The sequence below is a fragment of the Rhyacophila brunnea genome, unplaced genomic scaffold (assembly GCF_057557595.1).
Source record: "Rhyacophila brunnea isolate RB1 unplaced genomic scaffold, BYU_Rbru_1.0 scaffold_22, whole genome shotgun sequence".
In the NCBI taxonomy this organism is placed as follows: domain Eukaryota; kingdom Metazoa; phylum Arthropoda; class Insecta; order Trichoptera; family Rhyacophilidae; genus Rhyacophila; species Rhyacophila brunnea.
Genome location: NW_028232882.1, coordinates 3,976,714 through 4,003,191, shown reverse-complemented (window position 1 = coordinate 4,003,191; position 26,478 = coordinate 3,976,714). Strand labels below are relative to the sequence as shown.

Genomic DNA, 26,478 nt, shown 5'->3' with positions numbered 1-26,478 from the left:
AGGTAAGATTAGGTCTTCATTCTTGAGTTTATGAATTTTGCTAAAATCGGCTATGAAAATAGAGATGACGGTATTATGTTCATCTCTTTTCGATAAGAAAACTCACGGCAAACTGTGCTACGGTAAAATGTAATTCGTACAACCGGCAACAGCTCTAGCAGAAACAGTTGTCTTTTATATTTCGTCTCTGTTCTGGCAGAACACACTAACTGGAGAATACTAGTTTTGAGTAATTTGACTTTGAAGTTGTTAAAATGTTTGAAATAATGGTCTATCATGTGAGTTTATTAAGTAATCGTAAAAAGGGTGACTTTAAAATAAAGACTGTTTATTTATTGAGAAGGTTTTCAGACGGTAAAGTTTTAAATAAGGAACATTTTGGTACTAACTCAATATGTCATTTTTTCGAATTAGTGTCTTCTGCCAGAACAGTGACGATTTATAAAAAAAATATAAGAATTAATTGATTAAGATGTCATCTTTGATTTCCAAAACCGTGACTAACCAGTGACCAATAGTTTAATTTAGTTATCGAGCAATATTATAAATGACGAAATCAATTAAATTCTGTTTTAAAATTATGTTTCTTATATAAAATTAAATATTATCAGTTCGTACTCAGTTTGCTTTAGTAAACATGATACTATAATATTACGCTTGAGTTAACTGAAAATAACAAAAAAATCTTTTCCAAGTAATAATGTGTGACTAAACTTGTTACACCGATCACCATGTTATATTACGATGATCAATCATATTTGTGTCTCACACTGATGTGATCAATATCTAATGACCCGTAGCGTGTAAGGATACAACATATTATCTCAGATATGTTATAATAATTTAATCCGTACAGAATTGATAAAAATACACCAATTAAGATCCAAAGTTCATCAATCATCCGTCAAATTGGGTAAATTATTCCCTTGTCGATCAAGATAACATATTATGTTCGCTTAAGTTTCATAACTGCGTAACTCTCTGGTGAAATGATACCGCGTTCTGGTAAACTTCCCAAGCAAATATTAAGCGGGTGTATTACACCATCATGCAAATAATGTTGTTATGTTTTCAATTTTACTTCGTATTTACTCAACACATTGCGGCGTCTGGAAAATGTTATCGTTAAATATATACAATAAAATATATTTTATTGTTAATAATTATTATTAAACCTCAAAATTTATTCGGCCATAATAATTGAATGAAGTTTATAATATTATAATACTATCGACCGAAAGTACTTCATGTAATTTGAATTTTTTAATTTGAATGGATTTAAGTTTTGTACTATTTCATTTGAGTGTATATTGGATAGTACAAAACTTAAATCCATTAAAATTTGAATGAAGCTTATTAAATATCTCAGTATAAATAATAGAAATAGGAATTAACGCAATGTAATTAATATGCAATGTAATTTACATATTTATAATATTAATTAATTATATAAATATTAATTATATAAAAACAAAATATTCACAATTATTGACATAATAATAAAAATAACAGAGGTACTAAGAATTAAAAGAGTATGAGTAAAATAATTAGAAGCTGTTTTAATGTCACCATGTACACATTATATACGTGAAAAATGATTCGGACGTACTCACTATTTATTTTAAACTAAAATATAAAAATAAAAATAAAATAAAATAAATATAAAAAGTTATACTCCGTGGAATTCCGTGTATAAAATTATGTTTTCATTTATATGTAAACATATCTAATTTGAATATTTCGGTCTGACTTGTTTTTCTTAGAAACAATGAATAGCAAAAAAGACATTTTTCTTATAATAATTTCTTGAAATAGATCATTTTGGAAAAAAAATAGTTTTTTACAGATGTTTAAAAAGCAAGGATATAGTGTTTAAAGTTGCATATGTATACTTTGTACTGTAGTCAATTTCTTTTTTTTATATGAATGTGATTCTATATTTCCTTCTCTACAAAATGATAAAAGTAGGTAAATCAGAAGTTATTAGGAACTGTATTAATTTTGTGTTCGAAAATATTAGATAACTTTAAAACCATAAATGCATTAAATAAATATCTACAATATTTTTTCATATAATTGAACATTATTTAATTTTTCTCGATTAGACTAGCACAATTTTCTATTTGTATTTTAAATAATAATTATTATAGCTTAGATTTATATTAATCAAGTAAAGTTTTAATTTTATTTTCCCAACAATGACCAATTTAGAGTTATCTAGTTGTAGTATTGAGGTGACAATTAGCTCTTCATTTACACCTTTTTATTTTAATATTCTTATAGGAAGAATTCTGGGATCTCGAAATCTGTAATTAAATTATTGTCTAACGAATTGAATAAATAATAAATTATTAGTTAAGTATTATTTTTTTGTTACAGTTGTAAAAACGCCATAAGACGAAGCTGGCAATAATATAAAATGTGGAAAACGTAGATACTAAGAAGAGAGAAAACATAGCTTAATAATTATCAGTGTTTATTATTTAGTTTTTTATCAGCCTGTTGATGGAATTTTATTTGGCCAGATACGGATCGCTCAGTCAATGAAAAACCGCAAATAAATGCAGTCATACAGTTGTACCACAGATATACGCCAAAATGCGTTGAATTGACGAAATTTACGTAGTAGCTAGATAATATGCATGAAAAGTGCTCGGGGATACCTCCATATATAAGTCAATTAACCTTGGCTGATGATGGGTTAGTTTTTACTATTGACCACTTGGACCAATGACATTATTAATGGACGACGCACTCAATACAGTAGTTAGCAAGTAAATTCGCGTATTCGCATGTATAGGTAGACGTTAGGCAATTTCCATTATGCGATATCGCGCATCGGGAATTTATAGCAATATGACCTTTATTGTAATGGCGTTAGAGTAGTGTTTCTAATGTCAATTTTCATTTGAGCGAACCTGTGCGAACCGAATTATTCGGCAGACTCAACAAAAAGCATCAGGAATTTATAGCAATATCACCTTTATTGTAATGGCGTTAGAACAGATTATGCCATTCGGCAGACTCAACAATAAAGTGAGTGTCATTTTCTTTTCCAGATGATTCGTCCATATTAATGTCATTGACTTGGACACATCTGAAAATCAACGTTGCCCTCGTAAACGAAAACTTAAAACAATGTTCATAAAAAAATAAGACACTTAGATCAATGTTTAAACTTTACCTGCATTTTAAGAAGAGTGCATATTTGAGGAAGGTCCATGGACGGATACAAACACCTATCCTCAACCCCCACCACATATGGTAATACACATATAAATTCTAACTACATTACAATAATGTTGTTATTTCTACTAGTTTAGACGTGGTCTGCTAACATGTCCGTTCAAATATTAGAATTATAATATTATAATGTCCAACTATACGTTAATCGTTTTTAGTCATTTATTTGAGGTATTGCGTGGAAAATCGCGTATTAATTAAAGAAAAAATCGCTAATGTTATGCAAATGTATTAAACTGAGATAGGCGATAACTTAACCAAAATGTATTCCGTCAATTGAGGGTGGTTGATATAAATTGGTATTAAAATTAACAATTATCCTAAACTCGTACGTAACTACATTAATTTATAAATATGGATTGTTAGGAATTAGCAATCTATTAGCATATTAAAGCCTTCAGCAAACTTAAGTTGCCGTAAACAATACAATATATTAATATAGTCTTTGTCGCTGTAATATAATAAATACATATGAATTAGGTACATACATACTACAATTTCTTTATTTTGCGATGCCATGCTGTGAATGTTTTAAATTTGGAATTCTAATTTCAAAAACCAAATTCACTACGAAAAAAAAACAAAATAATTCAAAGATGCATTACAATTTTTTCGAAACTATATTTCAGTTTATTACTGATTATGATATTACAGGCCTATTTTGCTTAATTTAACATGTATTAAGTTTTAACTTTATTTAAAAGCTTTTATGGCGATTCCCGAGCAACAGACGCCTGACGTGATAACTATGTAAAATTACATTTTTAGTGTTGACAGCACGGCTTGTAACTAAAAACATAAGTCACTCCTGTTTTCTCGTTTTATTTGATTACTGAAATAGTTACAATTAATTGTACAAGATTATTCGTGATTTTTTATCTAAATATTGATGGCGTATTATGTAACAAAAAAATGTATTGTTTGTAACATTGACAACAACTTGACGGATTTCTTTTAATACGGTCTTGGAAGTTTTCAAAGGATTTGAACAATTTACGCATTACCCTTAGTAGCCTTTTTTCAGCTTGGTTTTCATTCTATTTGGGCTTCTTCTTAATGTAAGAAGCTTTTTTTGATTTTTTATACTGTATATCTTTATAATATTATTAATACTTATTTGATTATTAATAAAACTTTTTTTTTCATAACAATATAACTAAAAGTAATTTTCCATTTTAATTTCCATTGTAATTTATATTGAAAATTAATATAATATTATCAAAAGCAATCAAAAACTAAAATATAATATGTATGGGCAAATATAAAGATGTTAAAACTCAGTTCTAAAAACAAATGTTGATAATATTATTATCTACTTATATATTTAATTTAAATAAGAAAGATGGTTGTTTTTTTAATGATTGAATGTTAAAACTACTCTAACAGAAAATGTTTGCAAGGATTGTACTTAATTCAATACCTAGTTTATTTTATTATAAAATCATCAAATGACCATTGAAAGATGTACGTTTAAATCTTATCTAGGTTCTAAAATTGTTTCTAAAAATTTCACGGGCTTTTCTAGATAATAATATATTATTATAATTCTTTTCTATATTATTATATAATTGTTATGGTATGGTATTATTATCATTCTGTATTATTATAATTCTATTCTACGATAATTCAATTTACGCTATTCTCCATCAAATTGACTAGTAGGAATGAGAGTGTTAAGAAAATTACCAAGTCGTTTACCATACTCAAATATTAATATTACCAACGAGACTAAATATATGCGGTGTTGACTTTCCAAATTCAGACGTTTGAAGCGTTACTCCCTTTTGATTCTAGGGTTGAAACTTTCAGTATAACTAAGCAAAGCAATAACAATTTATTATATGCTTATTTTATATCATTATCATCATCAGCCGGAGTCGATCCTCCTCTAGCGCCCTCCACTCTTTCGATAATTAATTAATAATTACATCTTCGACCATGTCCGATCCTAATAGGATCATATGGGCAGAGTAGAGGTTTGTATTAACAGATTTTGTTTTTACGAGAAATGGATGTCAGCCACTTGCTCAACCTATTAGGTCCATACCCTGACTCACACACAAATTGAAAAACAATATGTGTACTTGCCAGACCCAGGATTCGAACCTGGGACCCACAGCATGATAGTCCTACGCTTATGCCGCGCAACCACCGTGGGCATTAATTTATTATGCAATCAAGTACCACACCATTATCAAAACAACATAATTATGTAGACAAATGATTTGTATATCAACTAAAAAACCGATATGTAGTAATATTTTTTTAATTATTACTGTGTAAAACTTGAGTAAGTATATATTAAATACACAATAAATAAACAAAATATATTATTTTTTTATACCATTGTCATACAAGCATATTATAAATGTAAATAAGATATTAAAAAAAATAACATAGTAAATTCTAGCGTTATACGAGTAATATCTTTCAATAAAAAATAATAGTGAATAAAATTCTTTAATAATATTAAGTACCAGACTTGATACGATAGAAAATGACGTTATTAACGCCCACGTTGGCCATATAATAACATGTCGTCCTATAATGTAGTGGATCCTGAGCTTAAATCACAGGTCCGCAAAAAAATCATAAGAATGTTGTTTTTTAATCTGTTTTTGACCCAGTATATGACTTAATAGATTTGTAGGTAAGGGAGTGTGATGATGGGTAGGTTACGAATAAACAGAAGGGTTTTGATGAGTGATAAAGTAGCCCCAAATTTATTATCCCTTAACAAACAAAAATAAAAGTTCAATTACAGTTCGTACAACGAGAAGTTTACAAATAATATTACGAAGATGTGTGTTTGCAATGAAAATTATTTAACGTCGAAGCGAGAAGCGTGTAGTTAGTTTGAATGATTTGAAGGTGCTAGATACTGTTGTATTGCGACATTTGTTTTTATATTAAAAGAAGACAAAGGAATATCAGAAACGGCGTGGGTTGACTGATCGTTGTAAGTTCCCACACCGTGGATTATTTCCTAGAAATCGGTCTGCGAAATTTGACTATGACACAAATTTTATCAATTAAATAATGGATTTCTCACTACAATGTAGCAGAAATGCACCATTTACTTATTAATTCTTGTAATACAACAGATGAAATTCGACACGTAAACATTCCTTCGGACTGCGGGAAATGTTTATGCGTTGGTTCGCACAGTCGAGTTTACTGATCGTAAAAATTATATTGCTGTACATTTTGGTTTGAAATACACTTTAAGATTAGTTATACGATGTAAATATTTCTAGGTTTTTTTTAAACTATGACTTAAATGCTATTGACACATTGCACGTTGTCTGCGGAATCTTCTTCCACCCTCAGATTGATCAACGTGGCTAACATCAATTGTACGTAAAAAAAAATATGTCCATTCTGTGGAGGTTCGTATGACCTTAAAAAAGAAGTAATTACTTCATAATATGTTTATAATATGTAATAAGTATAAGTATATTATATTCATCATAATTTAAATTCGATAAAGCAGGCATTTTTTTAAAAATATATTTTATTTAATTTATTAAGGAAAATAAACAGTTGCTTTGTAAATTAATAGGTATTTATACAAATAGATTAGAGAGTAGATATTGCAGCCAGCAAATTTTCCATATATAAATAATAATATAGTAAAAACTAACGTTATAGATAGCTAAACTATAAAAATGGAGAGAAATTAAGTACATAAGAGAAATAAAACAATTATAGATGAAAGGGTAATATTTGTATCATTTATATTATGTATTTTAGGAATTATTGAATATTAGAGATTTGGGGAAACTAAGATAAGTATAACAGAAAAGAAAAAAAATACATACATTTGAAATTCGATTAGTGTAAATAATTATTATGCGTAAATGAAGCAAGTAGATTATGGAATAGATCAACGGCATAGAAATAAATATTATATGAATTATGTATTTAAACAAAAGCAACAAATAAAGTAGTTTCATGTAAAATTATTGTAATCAGTACGACATTATAACAATGCTCCTTAAATTTCAGATGTTCTATAATTAACAATTTATTTATCAATCGGTTTCTGATAATTTCAGTTAACAATATAATTTTCATGTTTTTTTTTTTTGTACTAGCAATCAGATTGAAAAATGTTTGTTATATTATAAGATTTAAAAACTTTAAAACAAAATACTATTTAAATAATTTCTAGCGGTCCGGGGAATATTTTTTTTGGAATAGACCTTACATTGCTAAGGCATGAACACAGTATAGACAGTCGAGTCATACATAAAAAAATAAATTGATAATACAAACACAAACATGTACCCTCCAAACCAACTGCTCCACACCACACTTGGTCTTAATCGAACATATCACGAGACCCTACGTTTGGGTGTGAAGCTTCAGCACTTGTTAACGCCTGGGAATATCTCAGGAGCAGATACCCAAAACTGAGATCGCCACGCTCTCATGTGAGCTTTGACTGAGTTTACTGAAAGACGTAATTTATTTAAGAGTGCAATGGGAGACTTAACAGAAATAAATGAATTTATTGACTAAATTATGAAAATAAATAAATTGACAATCGGAAAAATTAATGCAAACAAATATATTATAGTGGACATAATACAAAAATGAGGAATAATATCGAGTTGGATTTTAAGACAGAAGCGGCTTTGAACAGACCCAGATGAGACCCAGAAGAAGATATTTTAAATAATATGTACCTACTATAATGATAGATCATGGTGAATTTTACACGGAACTCGTGAGGTCAATGTATTACACATTAGATTTTTTGTAAAAAGTTGTAATAAACTATTTATTTTTTCAAATAATTAATATAATATGTTCAATACGTATCCGCGTCTTCGATGAGCGTCTGGTAAAGAATCCTTTTATTTAAAAAAAATCATGTCATTTTTCATGTGTGCACCCAAAGCATGAAGATAGTGGCCATATTAATTTCTATATTAAAAAAAAAAAACGTCATCGTGATGGGATCAGTGTATCTGATTATTGTAGAACAAAGTGGTTAGTATGTTAATACAACAAATGAAAACACAGTTACCAAAAGTATTGATATTCTTAATTGAAAGAAGCGTTAAGAAAATAGCACAGTGTGTAAAAGATAATACTCACTTCTCTTACTCGCTGAGGTCGTTGCCACAATTGTAAGTAGGGAGAGCAGCAATACAACCGCAAACCACCCCTCCTTCTGCTTCCATCCACTCACATTAGGACTTGCCATTATTTTGTATTTATAATTCAACCCTCTACCCCTACTGATTCTAATTCACTTTTTATTCTACAATTACCAACGACCGATAAACAATTTTAAAACCTTTATCGTATATTTCGGCTTAACCCAAATGTTTCATACCCGATTTTACTGATCCGATTCTTTTCAACGCTTCTATAATGTTTTAAATATCCAAAAAAATAATCATTCTTTAAACATTTTAAATCACACTTATTACTATATATTTATCACTATTCACTTTGTTTGTCATTAATTATGGTAACTTTAAATGATTAACATGATTATTTTATTCTGTACTATGCTTAACTATTTAGTCTTATATTTCAGTAATTGTATATTATTAATTATACAATAAAAATGCTGATTTTTTATAGTTAGTCTGACATAATATATATTGGGTAGAGTAATAATATTTTTGAACTGTATTGTTAAGCACTGTTTAAATAACCATAATACTGTCAAGAATAAAGCGATCAATCACTCATGCATCAGCGAGTTACGAAGCGTTTAAATCATATACAAAGTACAGTAAACGAAAATAATGTAAAAACACTTTGCGGTCTACGAGACCCCTACAACACGTCGTAGCGATGTAGCTTTGTAGCCGCGAGACATGCCGTCGCCGCTGTATGATGAAAGCTCTACGATTTTCCGGGGGTGAGCTTTTCAACTGAGCTTCCACGCAAAAAAGCTGCGTTATTACAACACACGTCCGCACCGTGCGGCAGCTCGCGCCGACTGACTAGGGCCTCTACTCTACAATTATAGCCTGTTTCTCCTTCCATATTTTGTTTACACCACGGTTCAACTTAAGCAGGGGTTTTACATATTTTCCAACTGGATGAGCGAGGCACTGGAAAATCTACTAACGGACCGATCGGGCTTATAAAGGAAATTGTAAACTAAATTTCATCTCAGTTAGCTATTTTATTTACTTATTTATTCAGTTATAGATATATGTATATATTATATTATATATATTTATATGTTTGTGATGAAACAGTATTTGGTTATTGTGCTACATATTATTTACTGCCTAATATATTCCAAAACTTTACCATACATGCATCCAATGCAGACAACAAACATAAAAATCGGCTGTTATTTAACACAATTTAATTAGAAAAAGTAGTAGGTTTTAGGTATTTGCACAAATAACGCCCAGTACAGACCCACTCATAAATAACTTCACATTGTTATAACAACTGATGACAGAAATTTATTGTAAATATTTATTTTCTGTTTCTTTTAAATTATTGCATTGATGGTAGCGTCACAAGATCTTATAATAAAAAAATTAAATGATGCGGACTATCCAAACAACATTAAATGTGATAGAACTGTTTGCAGGTTCAGAAACACGTTGAGTGTTAAACAAATTATTATAGAAACTTACAAACTTTTGTATGCGGACATATGGACTAGACTTAATACACTGTTACGAGAAAATATGAACGCATGTATAGAAAACGATTGTTAAAAGTTTTATTTCATTATACAACACACCCAATAATATTATTATATTACTTGAGCCATCTACAAAATTCCAGTGTTGACATAAAGCTAAAAAATACTGGTACCTGATAATATAATTGTAATTCGCGGGAAATTAAATAAATTCAAAATAAAACATTTATTTACTATAGTATTATTAATTTGCTGAAGAGCGATGTTTTTGGTTACAATTTATTTATAATATACATTCATAATATTTTTAATTATAAAGCAAAATGATAAACTGGTAATATATTATTATTTTTCGCATATTAAATAAAATTAGGTATAGAAGCTTTTTATTTACATACCAAATTTATCAAAAAAAGTGTTTGTTTTTAAAAAAATGTTCTTTTAAATAAAACTATAGTAAAGGATATTTTTTTGATTTTTTTTCAATTCATATTAAATTTATGAAGTGAAAAGGCGGTTATTGAAAGAGTTATATTCAAAGTTTTTTGTTGATGTGACCAAAAAAAATAAATCGTACTAAAAAGACATTTTCGCTTAAATTTCTTTGACATTTATTCGGCCTCACGTGACGCTGAAATATATGATTGTTTTAGCGAGCCTCATTTGAGGATTCCAGTTACGTTAGTCTACAATGGTCTTATTCAACGAGTACATAAAGACTTAAGTCCCCCACCCCGGCCGCGATTGTCTGTCCCGCTCTACTCTCCACACAACGAGCCCTGGATGGCAGCTTTTGTCCTTACTTGTGTACAAATACCTAATAGTTTTCCGTCTCTCTCTCTCATTCATGACAAATATAAAAATAAATTATTGCTATTAAGGCAAGTTTCGTGGCTTTTTTTTGGCAAAGCTCGTGAAATCAGCTTAAAACTTTTGGAAACGATAACTTCAAAAGTGTTCTTTTTAATAATATTGAATGGAAGATTTCTTCATAAATGAAATTATTATTATAACCTTTGAGCTTTAAAAGCTAACGTTTGATAAAAAATAAAACTCATATTTTTCTTCTATAAATTTACTGCTTCTATGCAAAATGGTTGTTTTTATATGTTTCCACTAAAGCAAAATCTTTACCTTTGAAAATATTTAAATAATTTCTTGTTATTAAAAAAATATGTTGGTATATTTTAAGAAGAGTGGAAAATATTTATATTTAGATAATTTTTGGTAAGAAAATATACAATATTGGTTGGATCGTAATTAAAAAAAATACTTTTATAACATATTGTGTCATAATATCTCACCACCCACTCTTGATACACTGCCAAACAATGGCTTCTGTTAGATGTGTTGAGTGTTACTGGTACTAGCATAGTTATAGGTTTCCACGTAAATCAAATAAATTAAGTTACGTTTTCGGCCTAGCAGACTATTTTAGATATCTCTCGAGTATCAATCTAATGTTCTTTACATCTCAATTATGGGTCTAAACGCATTATACTTCCAATGTGATTATTTTTTAATAACCGTGTGCCTTATGCCCAACATGCCGCATTATGTTGCGTACAAATTTTGAAATTATGATTTATTTATGTTTCATGTTTCGCATCCATACGATAGTACTGGAATGAAATCATAGTACATATTATGTAATAGTTTACGCTTCAAGAGTAATGATACGTCACTCTTGAATATTTTATTCAGACTGTTTATGTACAAAATTATTGAATAAAATAAAACTGACACGTTTGGGTTTTGTTTCAAATACTGTTTAAAATTTAAAATTTTTGATTGTCAGACAAAGTTATAGTGAACATGAAGTTATAAAAGATTGTGGCTTCATGTCATTTCTAATTGCTTTGTTTGAAGGTTACTTTGTAAGGATGTATTACATAATGACTACGAAAGATTGTGTTTAAATTTATATCATATTTTTTTTCATTCAATTCAGTCTAGCGCCATCTAAGAGCATACCCTTCATAAAATTTTAAAAATGATTTCTTTTGATTAGCGGAATTTGAAATTTTTTAGATAAAATATTTTGCATTGCACAGAGACGAACCGGAAGTTCAATTGATAAGACCACCAATGGGTTCAACATTTTTTTATATGAAGTATGTTTTTGTAGTTTTAAAAATACTGTATTATAGAGTCTTGTGTTTATATAATATTCAATATTTATAAAACAAAAAACAAAAAAACAATTATTTTACAAAGTAGGTACAAAGAATTCTTAAAAAAAAAATACCAATCTCCATCTAGGATCATAATAGTAACTTCATTACCTTGATTTAATTCAAAAGTTAATTGCTATTCGTTATTGGAATTTGAAACTTCTCGGTGATAGAGAGAGTAGTAAAGTTATAATAATTTTCATCACTCAAAGATTGACCCGTAGCTTAACGGATAAGAACACTCACCAGGACAGTGAGAGATGTGAATTCAAATCCTATTCGTTTTCTTCTGCAATCCTTGTGCACCCAAAGAGTGATTTCTCTTTTAAAGCATTTCTTTTTACTTTGTAGTGGGTTCATTTACAATCCGTCTATACTGGCAAATATTAATTTTCTTCCCACCAATTACCACTCGTAACTCTGCGGTCTTTACGTCACAGGACTGATGTAATATTTCATAATGCTGTGTATTGCGTTATTAACATTTTGTTTGATGGCACCACAAAGATTGATGTTTTTAACTATATAATATTCGTCGTTATGTTAAGTAGGTTTTCATTTTACTTTAATATTTTCATAAAAGCATACTTTTTCTTCAATTGTATTGTTATATTGGTTGGTATTTGTAATTAAATCATATTTATAGTTTTTATTTATTATATACCTATAGCTAGAGTTGCCATAAATATTTCCAAGCATTGATACGGGAAAAATGTGGGTAAGTAATGTTTTATTTTACTCTGAAAAAAACTGATAAAGTACAATCTAAAAAAATAAACACGTAGATCTAATTTTTTTAGGCTAAATTTTAACCCAGTATTATTGTAAAGTTGATTTTACTTTCCTCTTTTACATAATTACATAATTGGGCGCAAGTTATTTTAAAATTGCAATGACAAATCAAAATTGCTTTAATTGTCTCCACTGACAAACTGTTTCTTTCGTCCGACCTTGAGTTGACATCTGGGAAAATATTCTCTCCGCATTTGCATGCTGGTATTGTCTCACGCAGATTTTAGGAAGAAAACGGGACAAATAGTAATACGGGATGTATGGCAACCCTAATTATAGCGCATTGGCTAATCTCTGTAATGTCATAATACCTACTCTTTTTTTCAAAATAAATAAATTCGATACAATACTTTTTCTAGGTTTTTTTCTAAAAGGTATGTTTCTGTCGTTTTCAAAAATTACGTATTGTTAAATATAAAATTTTATTATTTTTATGATTTGTTTACACTTTTAATTACATTATTCAATATAGATAATTAAAATTATGATTATTTTTTCATCGGGAAGCAGTGGAATAGAGAAATTGAAAGAGATCTGTTCACGATATGTAATAATATTACCATTATTAGATAATTATTTGATCATAGAGTAGATACAAGGTAACGATTTTAATTTACGTGATATTAATTACCTACTGTGAATATAAACAAAACAAACACACTACAGTCGCCTTGCTTATTTTATTAATTAATTTAATATTCACTTTGAAGTTCTCTATTTAACAATAATAAAATAAAGGCAGGTACACAAAATCAAAATAATTGCTAAAGCTCTAAGTCAATAGATATTTTTATAATTATAATTCAGAATCATTACTTTAGTATTGTATTTGTTATTATAAATGTATAATTTACAAAGTAAATAATAAAAGCACTTTTCTAAAAATAATAAAAAACAAAACTGAAGCTTTTAATTTAAAAATTTAAATTATGATTTTTTTTCTGGAAATCATAGCCTCTACCTTCCGAGAATGACATTATTGTCAAAGATCTAAAGACAAATATTAAGTCAGATGAGATAAATAAAATTGTAGTAAAATTATATTAATTTTGCTGCTAAGTGACACGGCCAACATGGGCGTTACTTTAATTTTAAACACAAAAACAAATCTTTAATATTAACGCAATATAATAAGCATTTCATATAAGAACTACTAGTCAAATTCGTTGTAAAACTCATTCACTGCTGACTAAATAATGATTTTTTTAATTACCACCTTTAAAATGCATGTTAATTCGATCAGCCGCCTGATCATTACGCACCAGGTGCGTCTTCAACGTCCAATGTATTAAGTAGGGTGCCCGTAGCTTAATTGACTTAATGACATTGGCATTAATCCAGTGATTACAGGTTCAAATCCCATTGGGCGTTGTATTTTTTCAAAAAGAAAATAACAAAAAAATGGGTATATATTTAAGGTATTTTCAAATTGTCTCTGTTCTGGCAGAAAACACTAATTCGAGAATACTAGTTTCGAGTAATTTGACTTTGAAATTTTTAAAATGTTTGAAATGGTCTATCATGTGAGTTTATTAAGTAATCGTAAAAATGATGACTTTAAAATAAAGACTGTTTATTCATTAAAAATGATAAAGTTAAAAAAAAAGTAAAATTTTCTTTTTTTATGTTTATTTTCTTATTTGTTTATAAAAAAACGAATTAGTGTTTTTTGCCAGAACACATTTTGTCTTTTTAAGCGGTACTGATTACACTAAGTGTTATTTAGTGTTTTCTGCCAGGAGAAAAATGCAGAATATTCTCAAGCCATTGTCATAGTTTTAGGGAAAAATTTTAGCACGTAAAATTATCTAGGTATTTTTATAAAAAAAAATGAGATAGATACATACTGCAATAGTATATTCTTATAGAGCGTAGAGATTATAAGTAGATACATGTGTAAATAGTGACTTGTAGAAGACATATTAATTAAGGTAATTTCAGAATAACTATCATTGGTGAAAAAGTAGCATCGTTAGAGCCATCATCATCAGTCTGAATCAATACACTGCTGGATGAAGCCCTCTCCAAGCTGATTCCACTTCTCTCTGTCCTGTGCGTTGCGTTGCCACGTACTTCCGCAGTACTTAACCATTTCATCGATCCAGCGGCCTCTAAGTCTATTTTGCGGACGTTTTGTACCTCTTGGGTACCACTGGATGACTACATTTGTCCATCTGTCCACCTTTTTTCGAGCTATGTATCCATCCCATTTCCATTTGTGGTTTTTAGAGAACACTATTACATCGCAAACCCTTGTCTGGTCTCTTATACAATCATTCCGCTATTTGGTCATTTCGCGTTATGCCCAGCATGCACCTCTCTATACCACGCTGTGCTACTTTAAGTTTCTGGGTCTTTCCTTTACTTAGGGTCTATGTTTCACACGCACTTGTAATTACGGGAAGCACACACTGGTTTAACATTTTGCGCTTAAGGCACGGGTCATTTTTGAAGACATTATTCAGACGGTCAAAAGTTTTTGCCCAGCTTCACTTGGCGAACAATTTCATCGAAAATACATCCACCTACAGACACTTTGTTGTCCCAGAAAATATCAATTGAGTTACTGCATATGCAGTGACGTTCCAAGACAAAATGCCGCCCCTAAGCAGTGCCGAAATGCCGCCTCATTTTTTTTATACCTACCGTATTTTTTATCATCCTTTCATGACACCAATATCTAAGAAATGTGTTGTATGGATACATTACTAACAATACCTATACCACTAAATCTAATTTAAATACATCTCTACTTCAATAGACAAAAAATATTGTGAGTCCACGGTTTCAGATACATTTTAAAATACACGTAACAACTTCCGAAGCTCGCGAATGACTGGCAAAAATATTTGGATTTTTTTAAATTAGGGTATGTAAGTATGTAGGTACCTACCTATAATTCAAATGCAATTCGCTAATCTGCGCATGTGCGCAAGGACGTGACGTCGAAGGACAACGGAAGTAAACTAGACATCGTGAGACATCGCGAACCCGGCAAAAAATTACAGTCCTATTAAACCTTTTTAGTAATTATGAATACACTTTGTTTCCAACCAGTGAGCTGATTTTTTTTAAGGAAAGATATTTCCGTTATAACTAAGTTTAGGTAGCTATTTCTATATATACCTAATGATTCTCTACGATTGTCCGCTCTTCGGGTAACTGCCGCCCCCAAGCGACGCTCAATCTGCCTACCCCCACGGGACGTCACTGTGCATATGGCTCTTGCAGACGAATCATAAAATAAATTGCATCTCTCATAATTATTACGAAAAAGTGTTTCAGCAGTGGCTTAAGGCCATGCATTAGTTGAAACACGGTCTAAAAAGATCGTCGCTAGGCGATGCATGGTTTGCGGGTCGCGGGTGCAAATGAGGCATGTCAAACCAAATATTATTTGTCTTATAAATCCAACATGTGTCCATTTAATGTTCTGTTTATTGTTTTATCAGTGACAATAATAATATATTCATTGACATGTTTTCTTTTTAAAGTAAATGGGTAACGTTTTAAGTCATCTTTACACGATTTAGGAATTATTACGGCCGTCGCCATCACGAAGCAAAATGACGTCCTTCCAGCTCTACATGCTCTCTCAGAATGGGAGCGAGTGCAAAATTTCGTCGCGCCTATGGTAGAAAATTATTTGGCGTTTCACTGATGAATCACCTTAATAGAAAATCAACCATGTGCATGTAGTCAAGTTACGTGGTGATTCGTGAAAGGCATGACCACTTCTACGACTGGAAACATGACTTTCCTGGTTTCCTATTGCCTCGGGTAGATATATCACAAATGAAACAATTGCGTCTTTCATGTTAGAAGAGTCACGTGAGCTTTGTTAGGTTAGGTTAGGTTATACATATTAAATTCGTAGTTAATTTTAACACGAAGTTGGGTATACAGAGGGGTGGAGCCCATATGAGTCACAACCTTCGGCCATGAGGTTCTTACTATGAAGAAGAAGAACGATGCTAACACCAAAGTAACCAATACACTGGCTGGATACAATGGCACCATGCCTATATTCTTGACAATGGCCAGCGTTAAATAATATACAAAGTCATACTGCATCTCTCATATACATACGAAACTAAGATGCTCACACAGTGTAATTGTAGTTCCAAGTTAAGTAGTGAGGAGTTGGATTCACGACTACTTCCGATGCTGCCGACGAATCCGATGTACGCGCGGGATTCTCATCAAGTACCAAGTTACGGAGGTGAGGATTGGGAGTCACGACCACTTCCCGACCTGGTACCATAACCTTTCGTGTATACTATCATTTCAAGTAGACAAATCACAAAAGTATGTCTCTATAGTTCTGTATACGGCTTGTTAGGTAACGCACCTGGACTACATGAAAATAATCTTATTAATGTATTTTATACATCAGTGGCTTGTTGTCGATTTTGATTATAAAATAATAAATGTATAAATAAAAGGACTATGATGATTAAAAGCAATATTTATAATTGCTAATCAGGCTCTGTCAATCTCTCAGATCATAATATTGTTGTAGAATTGTAGAGAATATAGACACTAAGTCGCTTGCCAGTATAAGGTGAAAAGCAAAAATGGTCCTGGCAGAAAACACTAACTCAATTAGTTGTTATTTCCAGGCAACATTTCGTAATTTTTCATTTAGTGCGTTTGCAGAAAACTGTTTTTAGGTAAATGTATATTTTATAAAAATTAGTGTGTTTTTCCAGACGGTAATGTTTGAAATAAGGAACATTTTGGTATAATTAACTCAATATGTCATTTTTTGGAATTAGTGTCTTCTGCCAGAACAGTGACGAAATTATGTACTTATATTCAATTAAGTAAATACCATTACCTGATTAGTTTACAAACAGTATATCGTACCAGTTTTCATTCTGCTAACGAAATATTTTCTGTTTTCATTGTGTATAAATCAATATAATATTTACCGAGCAATTAGAGTCTATTCTTACCTCAATAGAAATCAAGTAAAATTTCCAAAATTGTGAAATAATGCTATGTTGAAAAATTGCTCCATAACACGCCACATGACGTGATTCAAAAACGTTTGTTAATCCACCTCCCATTTGTGGCTATATTTCCATGACAGTTGAATGATGTACAATAACTAGTTTTGTCAATCTCTCATTGACTTTGACTTTGACTATTTATATTGTTTGATACATATACTTCATATAATTCATGATCATCGTCGTTATCAATGCGAGCACACACGAGTTGGGGGTGGGGTGAGGTCATCAGCAATGATCTTTTTGTGAATGGAACAATTCAATTCAAATTTATTTATTTTTACATACCGTGAACATTACAAATTATAAATTTAAGACGTTCACGATATAACATTTAAAAACAAAGAAATAGTATTAAATAGTGTAAAGTAGAAATAAATATAATATGCAGTATCACAAAAACAGTATGAAAAGTAAAATAAAAGGTACAAAAATTATAAAACTTATTAAAAATTATAAAGCATGAAAGCACACAGTGGACCTTATTTTAAGAAATTATAAACAACGCCCACCTATACGCATCCTCACGTAGGTGGAATATACAAACATTCGAAGCGATTTGGTTGATCAGAGTTATTGCCCTCCCAATTGGCATTGCCAATGTGATATTATAAGAAACGTGTTATTTTAATTTTAATATATTCGGTGCGGCGCGGACGATACAAATTAATACGTTGTACCAAGTGGATACGGCAGGTCGTAGAAACTCGGCATTGAGTAACGCACCATCGGTTATAATATCTGCAATTGCTTAACGCTAGGTACGTTGAAATCTCAAAGTGTTTGGGTATAAGGAATGCACTCCTTGGGTGCAATGCAGAACCGTTGACGTTAAGCAACCGTTGTGACAAAAAAAACACGTCACAATATGTTCTTTCTCTCTTCCACTTAGGCATTCTTATAGGAATTATATATGTTTTTCTCACTGATCTTGGGTCTTCAAAGTCGGCCCCTTAAACTTAGGCACGCATATTTGAGACTTACGTGCCTGATTATGGTTCTGCATCGTGCTCATAGATATAAAGTGGCATAATCGAGCAGTCTTTCCAACGTCAACAAGCGCAATGCTCATCTTTAATCTGCTACCACCATTTTCTATTATTTTTTCATATAATTTTCGTAAAAGACTATTTTATTGGTTAATAATAATATTTATTTATTTAAGAATACAAAACATTGTGGACATAACAAATCTAAATTCAAGACGTACACAACATGAGATTTACATTATAAGTCAAACATTACCCTCACAAGAGAGAAGAGAATATAGAAAAAGAAATTTAAATATAAATATAATAACAATAATAATAACAAAAACAAAAAAAAATCAAAACATACTTAAGTACAATTTAATACAGAAAAATATAATTTTTGAGAACGAAAAATATACAATTTTATACAGAAAAATACAGTTTCAAAAATAAAATGCAAAGTACATCATTGAAAATGTCTATGTCTTTAGGGAGCGCATTTACTAGTCTTGCACCCCTCGCTAATGGTGCCTGATAGGCTTGACACGAGGAAACGGTTCCAATCCAGAATAAATCATGACTGCGACCACGTAGGTAATTGACAGGCGCATGGAAATTCAAATTCATTAGGACACCAGGATTGGAAACCATCCCTCGCGAAAACAGGCAAAAGTGTTTCAACAGCAGAAGAGACCGACGAGATTCAAGAGAGTGAAAAGTAAGCATGCCTTGTAGAAAGGCAGTCGGAAAATAATCATCTGACAAATTATCGAAAGGAAAATAGTTAAATGTTTTAAAATAAAGACATCGAAGAAATTTCTTCTGGACGCGTTCTAAAATAAGCTTATAGGAAACCTCATAAGGACACCAGATAATCGACCCATATTCAAGAATGCTACGGACTAATGAGACGTAGAGTGTACGTAATACATTAGGATGTGTAGCAGTATTGCTTTTAGCAAACGTCCAGCCTGTTTGTTATTGTTAGATTATATGTTTTGATAATTAAAAATGAACTCACATTTTATTCTTCGAACATTTAAACTCGATTAAATCAGTATTTAGTTTATTTTCAAGAAAACCGAAGGTCAATTGTTGAGTGTAGTCAAAAAACTAAGTTACGTTAGCTTCGTTAATATTATTAAATAATAAAATAAAATATCACTGTACGAGTAAATCAATTAATTAGCTTTTAACTAAACGTATTAATATTTTTTTAATTTAAAGCATAGCGAAACTTTGTCGCCAGAGATACCAGGTGATCTACTGGTACAAAGGCGATTATATCACATAGATACCTTTTGCAATAAGATTTATATTGCCTAGTGGGTATCATGCGACGTTACCAAGCACCAAATTATCCAACTCTTTCTTGCGTAAGGGAGATACTCCAATCCGTATTAGTTATAAGCCGTGGTGTTACTGCCAAAAGTTGGTAAGTCTCGAAATCATGTTATGGTGAAAATGCAATTTAAAGTTTGACATGCCTTCTAAAATCAGGCACAATACTGATTTCTTCGAGTTTTATATGAATGTTATATAATATATCACATGTCCTTGATTTTTTTTCTAGAATAGATAATTATATATAAACATATTATAATCCTAAATACCAAAATTATAGACTTAACAACTTTTGGCAGCAACCCGTTATTTTTGATAAAAATGTATTCAATATTCAAAATATTATTAACTTGTAAATCCACATCGCAATTTACGATTTTAAGCGGCTTATGAAATTGGGTGTGGTCTTTTTAGTTTTAGAAATTTTAGGCTTCTATTATGAGTAAACTAAAAAGTGAATTAGATATAAAAGATATGATACTTTAGGTGGACACATAATCTGAACTATGATGGCGCTTTTAGCAGTGGACTGTAATTTTAAGATGCTAGTGGATTATTTATCTAGGGGGGGGGTTACACAGGATGCCAGACGCTGACCTTTTATATTGAGAGGGCTGGCACGCAATGGAGCCGGTTCAGTATTCACGCACTCACGCCCTGGAAAATAGACGGTTCCGAATGTTACTCTCACAGTTTCACTTAGTTTTGGGATGAATGATTATAAAAAATTCACGATAGATGATAGACGCAACGTTCGCTCAAACCGTATCATATTTAGCGCAATGAAGGTCAAACACATGCGTTTTGAGTTACTCTATGGTTAACGACGGGTAAGCTTTAACAAGCCTGCACACGACCGCTTTCTTGACGTCACGCGAGCTAACTGAATGGTCGTCTTATGACCCGTAACTACTGGTCGCACTGGTCTTGCGACAATTATAAATAAAGATTTGAGGTGGGTGGGTAAATAAGGAATGGCGACGAATAAAATTGGCCAAACCATACAATACCTACTCATTGTCTGAAAAATCTTACATACCACATACCGGCAATTAGCTACACATTTATCTTACATCCTTATTATTATGGAGACCATTATCCTCTATGTACGTCATGTATTTTATATTATATACAATAATAATCTACCATGACGTCACTCACGTTTCATAAGCTTAGTATCATAATGGTGTATCGACTCGCGTTTACGGAATTAAGCATGCCGCTGTTTGTTCAAAGCTCCAAACTTTTCACCCTCATCTACCCTCTCTCCCCGCCTGCTGGTCGGAAACTTTTTCCTGCTAGTAAGCTTTTTTGGAAGCGGAGAAATACATCGCTTAGGTTGCGTACCGAGTAAATCGGAGCGGCGGATAAAAGCGTCTGGTGGAATTAATTTTACCTCCCGCAGAAATCATTAAATAAATACACAGTTTAGAGATCACGTATGACAAAAGCTATTTTTCTGTTATTAATACTTTAACTGACTATTTTCTAAATATTTTCTCCAGAGCACGCACGATATTCACTTTCTTGAAGCTCACATGTCACTTTTTCTCTTAAAGCATTTTTACCTGACATAGCTTTCAATCCCGATACTCTGATAAAATTAAATTCTTATGCACCACCTAAACCTCAATTTTGGTGGCAAGACCTACAAATTTGGAGCTCCATTACTCTTTGCTTGTCCACTAATCCACCAATAAAATTGTATTTCAAAAGTGTTCGTGTCAATGTCAAATGGAGAAAAATTAATTTGTCGACTTTTATAATGGGCGGATTTAAAACAACAACAATCATGCCTTTTTGCATGAACCATCACAGAGGAAAAATTAGGCTCGCGATAATGTCATTATATAATATAATGAGTATACAGATAATAAACATTAAAATAAAAATTGTAAATTTTGTATTAGTTTTTGTAAAAATTGTGAATTGGGAATTTGGCAAAGAGCCGCATGTGGCTCGCGAGCCATGATTTGCCAACCCCTGAGCTACGCTAACACGCTTATTGGAAACATACCTACTCAGTTTAAGTTATAGTTTATACATTTATTTCATCATTCCCAAAAGGTTTTTTTCTTTGTATTTTTATTAATTTAAATAATATCATACCGTTTAAATATTAAATAACTATTTTATTATGTACATAATGTGTACATAATAATATTGTGTTCTTTTAGTAAACGGGCAATACAAAAAAACGAACCTATTTTCCAATATGCAAAGGATCTTCACAGAGTATAGAAATAATCCAATCAATAATCCAGAGACTTAAAATATATAACAGGGTATAAACAGTATATTTAAAATTTATTCTTTAAGTTTTCAAACTTATCTTTCATCATATAGCATAGAATCTAAAAAAATGATGATGTTGGGTCAATTACAGGAAAATTAAAGCTATAAATATCGTAGATATGATTGAGCGACCAATTGAAAGAACCTTCTAAAGCAACTTTCATTTTAATGACTAAAGTAAGTTTGCCCAGAATATGGCTGAATTTTGAAAAGGTTACGATCATCATCCATAACGGACTGACTAGCAAAGGTTAAATCTTTCCATACGTTAATTAATCCAATAACTTCCCACTAAACTAACTAAACGTCCAGTTAATATCATTATACACATAAGCTATTTCATGTTACTGTGGTAGACCGCTTTGCTTCAATATGTACGTGCCTTAATTTTGTGGGAAGATACGTTTCGGAGCTTTTACTAAACAACTGAGACCATCAAGTAACATTCGACGACTTTGTTCGTTCAGGTTTTGTTAGTTTTAGACCGAGTATTTCCACCAACATCAAGAAATAAATACACCAGATGTACTCCTCGGTACGTTGCTAGTTGTAATGAAATCTTTTCTCTTTTACTCGTATATTGTAACGATTAATAGCTTTAATCTAGATTGGATAAGTTGTTAATCCAAAAAGTTTTTTTTTTAATAGATAGCCTTTTTTGTGATTTTACCGAGGCTTTGACTGCTATTCGCTGTCATATCGCCTCTTTTCTTCTAGAAAAGGATCCGTCAATCAGGTCCTCACTCCTATTCTGTTAAATAACTTTACACTTTTGCCTAGCTCTTCAGTCTTACCCACCGCCAGGACACTCTTCAATTCGTCGACATTCTCATAGATATCCGCAATTTGCAGCTCTACTCTGTGAAGCTCATATTTGGGGCATTGCAGTGCTATATGTACAATGTCCTCTAAAACGTGACATTCATCGCAGAGCTGCGATTTGCTTCTTCCCATGAGGACATCAAATCTTTTGCCCATGGTGTGCCCTGTTCTTAGCCTTAGTATTAACTTAAGCTCATTCTTCGTCAAAGAAGACTCTACAAATCAGGGCATCTCTCGTGGTGATGGTAGAATAGACTTACTCCATTTCCCCTTTTCTAATGATGCCCTATGCTGAAAATCTATCCACATACTATGGCACATTTTCTTTATAGCCTCATTCCAGTCTAGGTTTTCTGGTATCCACTGATATGGTACCCCTAAATGGCCAGATCGTCTGCCATTTCATTACCCTCAATGCCCATGTGCGATGGAATCTATTGAAGGCATAGATCTCCTCCTCTATTTTTCTTGGCGTCGATCTGGTCAAGGATGTGGTATGCTATGGTTTTACTATTATGTGAGCGAGTTGCTGCGACAAGATGTTGTAAAGTGCTTTTGGAGCCTTTTTCTGAAAGCTTTCAATGTGTAACTATTGATGAATTCTAAATTTTGGACTGAAAAGGTGACAATTATTGATTAGGTCAAAAGCAAAGGCGTTATTATCTATCACCTACACGTTGAGTAAAATATCAGCATAAAAACAATCACAACAGTTTTGAGAGGTTTTTAGGTACCTATATTAACAGTTGTACTATTATTATATTAATATAGTACACTGAGCTTCCTTGAACTTGACACTGTTCAAAAATATAAAAATAAAATAAAGAAGAATTATTTATGTATCTAATAAAAAAATATTTCGTTATTATATTGTTAATACTATCAACCGAAGGTACTTGAATTTGAATTTAAATTCTAATGGATTTAAGTTTTGTACTATTCGATTTGAGACGTTTTTCATTAAATTCCTAGTATTGACGACTTTAGACCTCTTGAGTGTAGTATTTATTGAATATTATTGAATGATCAATTATTAAGATTTGACGATGAATATTATACATAATTATTGTACTATTATTGATTGATGGGGTTTCTTTACAAACCCTTCAATTATTCATAATTTGTTGACTTAATTAGGTGGGTGATAAAGTTTTTACCTACTTTATTGTATTCGTTTATTAGATAAGTTAGAATTATTAATTGTATTCATTTTCAGTGTGTATTTACCTTTTGGTGAATGCACATAGTGCCTGAAGATGCCGAATGGAGAAACACGGGTCGTAAAAAACGACTCAAATGGAATAGTACAAAACTTAAATCCATTAAAATTTCGTTATTACTATGAAAAAATCCTTAATTGTTTTGTCAATAGATGATAAGAGTCTTAATAATATATTTTCATTGTAAATTAATGAATTGATTATAAGTCTTAATATTATTATGTTAATAGAAACAATAATTATATAAAAGTATTCAATGAAAAATCAATGCTGAAACTCGTAAACTAGGTATGTATAATTATTCACGTGATAAAATTCATATCACGTTATTTAAAATTGAAAATTATTGGAGTTTCCATTCAATTTTCTATGACAACAAAGGATGTTTTATTTATACCAAAGTTAACTTTTTTTTTATTTAAAAAAGCCAATTTATAAAATCCCTCACGTTTTCCGAATATCATTGTATCGGTCGGTATTGAATCCATTTTTTATTTAGAAGAATTTCACCACGTACAAGTCTTTGGTATTTCAGACAATTTTACACGTTCGCGTGTAAAGAAAAAAAGTCTTCACCCAGCAGGGGCAGAACTTTACATGAGCGCCTTTCCGCCCGGGGGTGTAAATAAAAACTGATAGAAGTTTCCTTCAAAAAGATAGACTTTTCTCTGTGTTTTGATATAAATGAAGCCATCTAAGATGGGCATTGTTTGAATAAAAATTCTAAGGGGCATCTTTGTAAGAACACGCTATCTCACTCGTTTTGATCTTCCGAAATACACGTACGTAAGTTCTTGTTTTTTTTCCATTTTTTAAATTGGAACACGTTGACATTTTTTTTACCGTTTACGTCATCTTTATCATCGATTCTTCTATAAAGAGTTTTATCGTTTTAGAAAGAACATTTTAACAGCGTAATTGCGGCTCCCGCTACCTCAAATGTAAAAATACACATCAATTTTTATCCCTATGCTTAGAAAATGGAATATTAAATTGTTTTATTTGAGTAAGATATGTATAATAATTATGATACTATTGTGGCAAATTATAGCTATTGGACACTTTAACTTTTAACTTGCAAAATAAGACTAACTTAGCATTCCTGTTTAATTATTAATTAATTGACAATTCTATCCACTGTATTTTTGTTTATATGACTGCAGTTTTAACTCTATCGCATTTTTCTGATTTTGAATAATCTAAATACGTTTTTAGGTTAAAATTGCCGATTTTATTCGGGGCTAAGACTTTATATATTACTTATATATACTTATTTAAATTGATTTAAATAAAATGTCTAATAACTGTATCTCATGAGTCAACAACTGTTACTGTGATTTCTTGTTTTTTCAGTTTTATAAAAATACATAAAAATAATTTCGATAAAATGTTTCATCACTATGTCTATTAAAAGCTCAATAAATTCTGCTCCTCTACCTAATATTATCCGATATGTTCACTATATGCATATATTTCAAGTTTTTTATTTATTCGGTGGTTCTTTGTCCGGTGGTTCTTTATCCGGTACAAATCTTGCAATCGATGTCTAACTAACTTCCCGACTTGCTAGACATTTGAAACTTTTAGAGTATATCAGAACACGATGCCAATGCATTTTTTAATACGTTTAGACATCTTTAAGTAGAATTGAATTCATTTTCAGTTAATTCTGTTTTGTATGAAAAGTTATTTTGACACCATTATTGGTTGCTAGGGGTCTGCAACTAAATTTTTAATATATACGTGCGTTACTATGGAAATCAATATGACATGTCAAAATAACATTTCAGTATTATTTCTGTCAAGTACAAATTTTTTGATCGTTTAAGCTAGTCAAGTCAAGTTTATATGATTCAACCAATGACATTATTAATGGACGACGCACTCAATACAGTAGCTAGCAAGTAAATTCGCGCATTCGCATGTATAGGTAGACGTCACACAATTTCCATTATGCGATATCACGCA

General features: G+C 31.0%; 1 protein-coding gene across 1 annotated transcript in view; it reads right to left on the bottom strand.

Moving 5' to 3' along the window:
* LOC147069950 (cubilin) overlaps positions 1–8,734 on the bottom strand; it is a 138,292-nt gene extending 129,558 nt beyond the window's left edge. The window contains exon 1 of the mRNA XM_085949551.1: positions 8,350–8,734. Within this exon, the coding sequence (XP_085805677.1) occupies positions 8,350–8,458 (109 nt within the window). The 5' untranslated portion in view covers positions 8,459–8,734. The remainder of the gene's footprint in view (positions 1–8,349) is intronic.
* Between the last annotated feature and the right edge of the window lie 17,744 nt (positions 8,735–26,478).